The sequence below is a fragment of the Coturnix japonica genome, chromosome 17 (assembly GCF_054131305.1).
Source record: "Coturnix japonica strain WE chromosome 17, WE-NBRP24, whole genome shotgun sequence".
Classification (NCBI taxonomy): Eukaryota; Metazoa; Chordata; class Aves; order Galliformes; family Phasianidae; genus Coturnix; species Coturnix japonica.
The window spans coordinates 16,168,634-16,177,712 of record NC_140679.1 but is presented as its reverse complement, the minus strand read 5'-3'; the positions used below and the strand labels follow the sequence as shown (position 1 = coordinate 16,177,712).

Below are 9,079 nucleotides of genomic sequence, written 5' to 3'. Positions count from 1 at the left end.
TTTCCCCTGTGGGTAATCAGGTTCCCCAGCTGCCGCAGCACCCGCAGGGCTCAGCTTTGGGCAAATAGGTGCAGTTTTAGGCAATTGTGAGTATTTTCTCATTGCGAAACGTGGAACAGAACGTTGTTGTGCTGTGACATTTATGAAGAAACAGCAGGAGAAACGCCGTGTTTACTTTCCAAAGTAGGCATTTATTTTCTAACAGTGTTGTAGCTCAGTATGTATTATTTTTTTCCCCCTTGGCAGCGTTCTGTGAACTCTAAGCAAACAGGAGCGTGTTAGTCAGCCGCTGCTTCATTGGCTCAGAGGGTTTTTGTGCAGGGAACTGAATGCCCAGCTTGGAGCCCAGCTGTCCCTGGAGCCACCCGGCCTCACCCCGGGCACCGCACATCCGCCACGGCCCCACGTCACCGACCACAAATCCTCTTCCTCTCCTATATATTTATATCTATGCATGTATAGCATGGATGTTTCTCATTATGTGTGGTGAGAGAAGGGAAGTTTTATATTATTTACATCTACGTCTGGGAAGGGCTGGGTGGATGGGGTGGTGTCAGATTGGGTGGGCAGCCCTGGTGAACCCCCCCCACGCACACGAGGTGCCCCATCTCCCCCCCCACCACCGGGTGCTCAGTGGCAGCCGCAGGACTTCACCACCATGTTGCGGTGCTTCTTGAGGATCACGTTGTTGTTGCTGTCGTAGTACAGGACAGAGGTGGCACTGAGCTTGGTGGGGGCACAGCATGCCTTGGGCACGGCCTCGGGCTTCATCAGGTGGACCTGGGGGGCAGAGGGGGGCTGTGGGCACAGGCAAAGCCTCAAAGCACCACGGCTCTTACCTGGGAGAAGCCTGTGAATGGGGAATTATTTCCAGCCTTTTGTAAAAATATTTATTCTAAACCCTTGGCAGCGCTCGCTGCAGTTTATATTGGATGGGGGCAGCCCTTCATTCATTGGAGTTTTCTGGCGTTTGCAGGCAGCTCCCCCAGCCTCGCCCCACATGTGGGAGCCATTTGCCAGCACAGCTCTCCCAGCTCGGAAGTCCGGTGCTGTGCTGTCCAACGCTGCTATTTGCAGCACTGGGCTGGCGCAGCTCCCAGCTCCAGGTGATTCATGTCCGTCCTGGGAAGAGCCCTGGGCTGGGGGTGAGGGTGGGTGCCCACAGCTGGGGGGGGGGATCGGGCAGCTTCATTAATGCAAAGACTAAACCCTGCCAGGAGACACCTTCAAAGGCTCAGCCGAGGACTCGGCGCTCCCTGTAATTAACTGCGAGCACCGGAGTCAGCGTGACTCCACCATTGGGAAATCAGGCACTCACAGGTCAGGAAATTCCAGAAATTAAAGCGCGGGTTGCGATGTGGATTTGGGAAAACGGGGCAGTGAAACCTCCCTGCTCGGAATATGCTGAGCCCAGAGCTTGGGCTCCATGGGGCCTCGGGGGCAGCCTCTGTGAGTGGGGACAAGGAGGGTCCGGCACCACCATCACCCAGTGGATGCTAATCGGCACTGACCAGGGACTGCAGGATGGCGTGGTTGGTGGCGTTCATGCAGGAGTCCAGCGGGAAGGCGCACTCCCCCTCGCAGTAGTAGGCTGAGTAGCCCTGGGGGGCGATCACCCAGTCCTGCAAGGAGATATTGCAAAGATCTTGCACTGGGGAGTGGGGGGGGTTACATGGCCAGGGGGAGCTGTGGTGCTGTGGGGGGAATCGGGCCCGTACCAACCAGCCCAGGTCCTGGAAGCTGACATAGAGCTCGTGTCTCCGGCAGACCTGCCGCCCATCGGCAGCGTGGACATCGTCTGTGGAGACAGGGAGGCAACATCAGCCCGGGATTGGGGTCGTAGTGTGGTGCACAGAGGGCTCACGGAGCTCCCAGCCTGGAGGAGCAATATGGGAATGGGCAGCAGAGCCTGGTGCTCTGCAGGGCTCTTACCAAAGATCCCCGGCAGCTTGTTGGGGTGTGGGAGGTCGTTGCTCTTCTTGGGCTGCCTCCTGCGTGGTGCTCTGGCCGCCCGCGCTGCGCGCACGGGGCTGCTGCTCGCCCTGAAGAACGTCACCATGAAGGGCTGCTTGGAGCGGGGCCCACGGCGGCCCAACAGCCCCACGGAGCCCGGCTCCACGCTGAGCCCTGCGGGGACAAGATGCAGGTGGGTCCTGCAGGCAGATGCTGTGCAGCATCCTCAGCACCTGCACGGCTGCTCATCCTGCAGCACTGCCTGCCCTGCAGATGGGAGCTGTGCACTGAGGGTGTTTATGGGACTCTGCTCCCGATGCTGCAGTGGTTCTCACCATTGTCTGTCTCCACGTAGAGCCGCAGGCCCAGGTTGTACTTGCGTTCCACCAGCCAGTGGCTGCTGGCGGCCGTGACGTCGAACACCAGCCAGCCCTCGGTGCCCGCACGCAGCTGCTGCGCGTCCAGCAGGAACAGGTCGGACTCCCTGCAGACGGACACAGCGGTGAGCAGCACCCCAGGGCTCCCACGTCCCATCTGAGGATGTGACTCCCTGTGCCCATCCAGGTGCTGCAGGGTCAGGTGTATGTTGTGACGGTGGCACCTGGCAGCTGCCCTGGGAAAAGCACAACTCCCTCCTGGCACCGCGTGTGTCACTGCCCGGGGACGCTGTGGGAACAGCACTGCAGCACTTGGCATGGGGTGAGAAAGGTGAAGGGCAGAGCTGGTGCTTAACAGCAGCCCCAGCTCCCTGTGTCCATCCTGCTGCCTCATCCCATCCCATTCTTCATCCCCATCCCAGTTTTCATCCCTGTGCCTATCCCTGTCCCATCCCCATCCCAGCCTCCTTCCCCCCCATCCCACCCGTCACCTGTTGGCGTGCTCGGCGGCGATCTCGTAGATGCTGACCCGCAGGGAGCTGTTGCTGTGCCGGCTGACGCCCCGCGCTTTGTAGATGCGGAACTCGGCGGCCGTCACCGACTCCCCCGTGGGCACCTGAGCCAGGTCGAAGCGGAACTCCTTCCAATAGGGCTTTGGGGAGGAGGTGTCCCGGTCCTGCTCCACTGCGGGGCACAGGGGTCAGGGAACGCAGCCCAGGGGCTGACCCCATGTCCTGACCCCACATCCCCCCATCTGGGGACAAACCCCGCTGTCCCCGCGCCCTGAGCCCGCACACCCACCTGCCTTGTGCTGATGGAACCTGGGTCAGAGGGAGCCAGGCAAGGGCAGGGCAGGTGCCCAGTCAGTGCAATAACCCCATTCCTTTCACTGAAAGCATCTGCTTTCTGCAGAAATCAGTGCCTTGTGGGAAAGGAAGCCTCTTTTTAAACCCATAAAGGAGAGCACGGAGCGCTGCTTTGTGGCAGGGCATCCCCACCGGGTCACTGACGTGTAATTATTTTCTTCAGACTGTTCTTTAAAAGTATTCCAGCCTGCTGAGGCTGAACATAATTAAGGTGATTAATGCTCCTCCGGCTTTAGACATAAACAAAATGCCTCCAATCTCAGCTTGTGCCTCCTTTAAAGACCCAAACACACGAAATCGTGAACAAACAAACAACCCAACACCTTCAGATGCCATTTTAAACCATTTCCAGGGGGGCACATTCCTGATTTCACACACCCCAACGTTTCCCTGCCCATTGCTATGGGGGCAGCTCAGCCCATCTCTATGAACCAGACACTGGGATGCTCGCTTTGTACCCACAGGTCTCTTTCTTTCCCCTCTCTTTTCCCTTTCCCCCCCCCGAACCCAGCACTGCATTCCCTCCAGCCCTGGGGTTCACCACAGCTCTGTTTTATATAAAGCTCAGGGCTGGCAGCTGGGCGGATGCGGAGCCGCTTCCTGCATGCGGTGAGCACCCACTGCAGGGCGGGGGGGCCGTGAGCCCCGGGACCCCCTGAGCCGCCCAAGTGGGCCCTGGGGCTGAGCCCCTGGGAGCTGCAATGGCTCAAAAGCCCTTCTCTGCATTTCCATTCTGCTCATCGTGCCAACAGCTCAGCCTGAGCCCTCAGCACTCCAGCAAAAACCCGCACAGCACAACTGAGCCTCCCTGCAGCCAGTGAGCACCACAGCACCTGTGCCAAGGATGAGTGCAGGGACAGGCTGCACAGAGCAGCATCCCTTTGTACAGCCTTCATGCACTGCATTGCAGTGCTGGGGTCCTGTGCCCCATCTCTGTGCCTCTCTGTGGCTGTCACAGTGGGCACTGCCCCCCCCCCCTTGGACCCTATTGATCAGGGCAGCACTGACTCAGCACCACCACCCCACAATTTCCTGTGGGCGGGTGATCCGGGCTGCGGCCGAGACACTAAAAACACCCAACCCAGGTCCTGTGCTCTCCTTGCCCCCCTCCTTCTCCTTCTGCACTGTCCCACCCCGCAGGCTGCCGTGGCCTTCCCCAGCCATCAGTGTCACAGCTCCCATTCCAAACAATGGTGACAACACACATACCTTATATAATAGCATTGGGCCACACAACACCAGTGGGACTGCCTGCTTTGGTGCCCCCAAGTCCTACACTTCACGCCCCCCTCCCCTTTTTATTTTTAGCTGCACTTCACTGTAAGCATCCCGTGTGCTGCTTCTATAAACGCACATCAGTGGTAATTACGGGTCCTGGCTGCACCGTGCGGTCCCTGCGACCATTTCAGGCACTAAATTAAAAGGAAATGCCGGGATATTCCACCACATCAAGTGACTGGATGCTAAAATAGGTCTGAAGGAGGTGCAGGGAAGATGCTCCTTCACTTGCGAGGAGGGAAAAAATAAACAGAAGAGCTTTCCAAAGCCAGGGGAGATAGAGGAGCACACCCAAGCACTGTGAATGCCGCTGAGCCATCTTCTTCTAGGAGGAAGGCAAAGGGCACCCCCCAACCCAGGCTAAAAGCTCCCCCCTGTGCCAAAGGCTCCTGGAGCTTCTCGCGCCCATCATGGCTGTACCCGGGCTCAGGCTCTGCCCTGCAAAAGGGGATTGCACGGCATGTGGGGCTCCATCACAGCCCCATCATGGGAGTGGGCGCAGCACCCCACAGAGCACTGCCACCCACACTTACACATCCCATCAGGGTAATGGCGTAGCCAATTATGCATGCAAATGGAAGTTAGCCTTCTCCCACTAAAAGATTTATTTAATTAAAATGAAGGGGCTGGAGAAGCCACAGAATTCAAAGCCATTCAAATTGAAGGCTGAAGTTGTGCTCATCAGCCGTCTGTGGGGTATCCGGGCAGCCCCACTTCCCATCCCACCCAAACAGGCCACGGTTACAGCTCGATTTGGTGTCTGTGTGCTGAGCACTGAGTGGAGCTGGGGGCCGATGTCCCAGCACCCACCTGCCCTGTCCTGGCTGCCCCATCCTGCAGGCACAGCACAGCACTGGGGCTGTCCTGTGGGGTTCCCTGACCTCTGCGCAGCCCAGCACTGCAGGGGGGATGCAGGGAAGGATGGAAAGGACTTGGCAGACCCCTCTGTAGCCCTACCTGCTCCAGAGCTCAGTCCTGGGGGACCCCAGGCTGGGAGCTGCCAGTCCCGTGCCAGCCTTTTTCATCCCCCACTGCTCTCAGCATCGCCTGCACGACCCTACGTGGGTCCTGAAGCGCTGCTTCCTACTGCACACCATGGCATGGCCAAAGCCCAGACACCGCTGGACACCCCACCCCACACATCATCCCCACCTTTGCACGGGAGTACCCAAAAGCCTCGTGCTTGGCCACAGCACGCAGAGGGGAAGCACGCAAACAGCCTAAAGCAAAGAGCAGAGACAGGACAAGCTGAGTACACGGTCAGGCTGCCCAGTGGACCCCGGTGGGGGCCGGCTGGTGTTCGGCTGCATCGCCGCGCACAGCGCCTGGGAACGGGATGAGGCTGGAGCTCAGCAACCAGCCGGACGGGATTCCAGCAATAATGAGCGACCGGGAGGGTTTTATTCCGAGCCGTGATTCAGCCGTGTCCCACCGCAGGTAATTGCTGCACTTCGCTGCTGGAAGGGGGAGAGCAGCGCCCGCCCGCCCCGCCCGACGGCTCCGTGCGCAGCACCGCGACGGGGCGAGCGATGCGATCCCGCAATGCGGGGTTTGCGGCTCGTGCCGGGATGGAGATCGAACTCCGGGGGCCGGGGAGCCCAACTCGCTGCAGCTCACGGCACAGCGGGGCTGGAGGCAGCAGGGAGAGGGTGACCCCAAGCCCCGATCCGTGCACCGCTTTGCCCCTCACGTTCCCCTTCGCCATCGCCACTTTAACTCGGGCGCAGCCTCGGGGAGCGCCCAGGGCTCAGCCCCGCACCCCCCTCCGCCCCCTCCCGCCGCTCCGAAGCTCAACCCGGGGCGAAAAGGGACATTTTAGAGGGGGAAAGCGCCCGGTTTGACGGACGCCCGCAGCCGTCGAGGCCAAAACTTCGGTCCGGGGTCGGTTCTACCCGCCACGGCCGCTCCGTCCCGCCCCCCCCGGTGCCGCACTCACTCACCCATGTTCACGAGGCTGACCACGGTGTCGGCTCTGCTGACCACGCTGCCGGGCGGGGGGCTCTGCGTGCTGAGCCCGGTGAGCACCGGCCGGGACACCGCGTCCTCCTCCTCGTCCTCCTCTCCAGCCACGGCGTGGTACAGATCGAGCATGAAGAGCGGAGCGGCGGCGGCGGGGGCGCGAGAGGCGGCGGGGGCGCGCGGTCGGGGCCGTCCCGGCAGCCCCAGCACGGCCAGGATCTCGCGCTGCACGTCCCGCCGCTCCCCGCCGCTCAGCCGCCGCTGCGCGAACCCCGCGTGGAGCCGGCGGCGGAGGACGCTGCCGCTGCCCCAGTGACACAGCACCGCCGCCGCGCACAGCACCGCCACGGCGCCCAGCCGCCCCCCGCGCCCCGACCCCATCGCTCCGCCGCCCCGACCCCCCCCCCCGCCCGGTGCGGAGCGGCACGGAACGGCCCCCGCGCGGCGCCGGACCCGGGACAGGGAAAGGGACGGGCCCGACGGCGGCACCGCCCCGGCCACGGTGCTCCACGCCCGGCACGGAGCGCAGCCGTCCTCCCACGGACACTCGAACCCACGGCCGCCCGGCCCCGGGGATGAACCCCCTTTGTGGGCACCCGACTGAATGAGCAGCCAAAGCAACAAACAGCCACCCCTACGGGCACCCAAACCCACAGATATCTACCCCTATGGGCACCTAACACAACAGACACCCCGACTTACAGTACCAACAGACATCCAACCCTACGGGCACCCCAACCTACAGATATCCAGCCTTGGTGGTCACCCCATTCACTCACTCACCCCTCCCCACAGACACCACAGCCCTACAATAGCACCCATCCTGTGCACCTGCCCACACAGATTGATCTCACCTGCCACCCATGAGCACTCACCCCCCCCACCCCACTCAGCTGCTCTCACTCCCCTCATCAGTGGGATCCACACGACTGGGGGGCACAGACCCTCCTCCTGCTGCACGCCCTGTATAGGGGGGCTCTGCAGGACGCTGTGCTGGGCCTTGAGGAGCACAGAACAAACACCTCCAACGTGGAACATCAACGCCTGGGAGTCAGGTAGGAGGCAAGATTGTTTATTACCGCAAGCAATTGTAATACAAAAATGTGTCTGCTTTTTTTTTTTTTTTTTAAACAATTCATTGGTAGAGCTTCTGGTTTTTTGTTGTGTTTTGTGGTTTTGTTTTTTTTTTGCCTCAATTTAAACCAATTGAGAGAATCACACAGCAACACGGTCAGAGCCGGAGAGGAACACCATTAATAAATACAGGGGCTCTGCAGAGCCCGCTCCCTGCAGCCCCCGGCCGCTCAGTTCGGCGTCGTTACGAAGGACGTGCAGCGGGTTGTGCTGGTGAGACTCAATTCAAGGACAAGCAACTGTGCGTGTAAGTCCAGATTTCTCCTAGGAGCAGAGGTCGCCTGGTTGGAAGTGGGATGGCCAGAGAAGTAATAAATAGGAAAGGAGGTGCGGGTAAAGGCGCTGGGTCGGCCTCTGAGGTCATCACAGCAGAATCCTCCAACCTGCAGAACCCAGCACCACTGGGATGCACTGAGGGGTCCCAACCTGGAGCCGCCCCCGCGCCCCCCCTGCAGCGCGATCCTCACAGCGCAGCGGCGCTCAGACGTGGCTCAGGACAGGAGCGGAGCTGAGCGCTGCGCCAAATCCCGGCCCCAAACTCCGCATCTTCGGGTAAAATCGCATTGCTTACAAAAGATCCCGCATGGGAACAGGAGCCCAGAAGTCCCCACACTTCGTGTGTCCCGCCTGAGGTATTGATTTACAAAAAGAGTTCCTTGAACACTGCAGGATTCAGCTCTTTGCTTTTAAATATAATTTACCTTGCTGAGACAGCAAGTGAAGTTTATAAAGATGCCTTTAGGAAACAATCCTAAAAGATATCGCAGGTCTGCACCCTGCGCCGCGCTCAGATCCCATTCAGGCCGTCCTTTTTCTTTACGCTTTTCACATCTTGACCTTTTTTGTTGCCTTTTTCTCTCCCCCGTCTCCATTTTGGGCCCCTCTCCGGCCAGGCGGCACCGAGGGGCGAGTTCTGTTCTTGTGGTTTTTGTTTATATCTACATAAATATTCACAGGAAAACCCCAACTTACAAAAAAGGAAAAAAAAAAAACCCAAAAAAAGAAACAAAAAAAAAAAAACCAACAGAAAAAAAATCAAACACCCAAGTAAGGCAGCTCCATAACACGACTTTCTTGTACACTTTTAACAATATAGCTTCTCCCATTTAGAATAAATATACATCCAATGCACGCAGCGGGGTTAAAAATCGGGCGCAGGTGAGGTGTGCGTGGCCGGAGGGCGCGGGTGCAGCATTATCTCTTGGGGCCCGGAGTTTTGGGGGTGGCAGTGCTCGTCTTCTTGGACATGGTGGGGATCTTGGAAGGCTTTGCTCCGCGGCGGGAGCCGGCCACGCTGCTCTCCGAGGTGTCGGAGCAGGCAGACTGCGTCTCCAGCAGGTCGAAGTCGGAGGCGTCGCTGCCCCGGCGGCTGCTGGCTCGGCTGCCCGTGCGGCTGCCGGCGCGGCTGGTGGGGCGGCTGGCGGCTTTCTTGGGGTCTGCAGGGAGCACAGAGCCCTCAGTTGGGCACACTGAGCCTTTGAGTGGCCACCCCGAGCCCACCCCGCAGCTCTG

General features: G+C 59.8%; 2 protein-coding genes across 34 annotated transcripts in view; both read right to left on the bottom strand.

The window, feature by feature from the left end:
• Window positions 1-170: 170 nt before the first annotated feature.
• Window positions 171-7,051, bottom strand: LOC107323806 (bone morphogenetic protein 8B-like). Its single transcript, XM_015883203.3, has 7 exons — window positions 6,415-7,051; window positions 2,822-3,014; window positions 2,289-2,437; window positions 1,933-2,127; window positions 1,719-1,798; window positions 1,512-1,622; window positions 171-780 (listed from the first exon to the last, which is right to left on the bottom strand). Exons 1-7 carry the CDS (start codon window positions 6,812-6,814, stop codon window positions 631-633), a joined length of 1,278 nt encoding a protein of 425 aa, XP_015738689.1. The 5' UTR covers window positions 6,815-7,051; the 3' UTR covers window positions 171-630.
• A 438-nt stretch (window positions 7,052-7,489) lies between these two features.
• MACF1 (microtubule actin crosslinking factor 1) overlaps window positions 7,490-9,079 on the bottom strand; it is a 108,944-nt gene continuing 107,354 nt past the window's right edge. For 26 of the 33 annotated variants that reach the window (XM_085518556.1, XM_085518568.1, XM_085518551.1 and 23 more), the window contains one exon: window positions 7,490-9,003. In XM_085518556.1, coding sequence (XP_085374682.1) covers window positions 8,762-9,003 — 242 coding nt within the window. In that variant the 3' untranslated portion in view covers window positions 7,490-8,761. The remainder of the gene's footprint in view (window positions 9,004-9,079) is intronic. The other 7 variants (XM_085518572.1, XM_085518573.1, XM_085518574.1 and 4 more) reach the window with 1 other exon arrangement.

Bases quoted from the DNA above. Each gene is read 5' to 3' on its own strand.
- LOC107323806 (XM_015883203.3), bottom strand. From the start codon at position 6,814: ATGGGGTCGGGGCGCGGGGGGCGGCTGGGCGCCGTGGCGGTGCTGTGC. The intron at 3,015-6,414 runs GTGAGTGAGTGC...TGTGCCCCGCAG, and splicing joins GGTCAGCCTCGTGAACATGG to TGGAGCAGGACCGGGACACC. The intron at 1,623-1,718 runs GTACGGGCCCGA...ATCTCCTTGCAG, and splicing joins TCCAGGACCTGGGCTGGTTG to GACTGGGTGATCGCCCCCCA.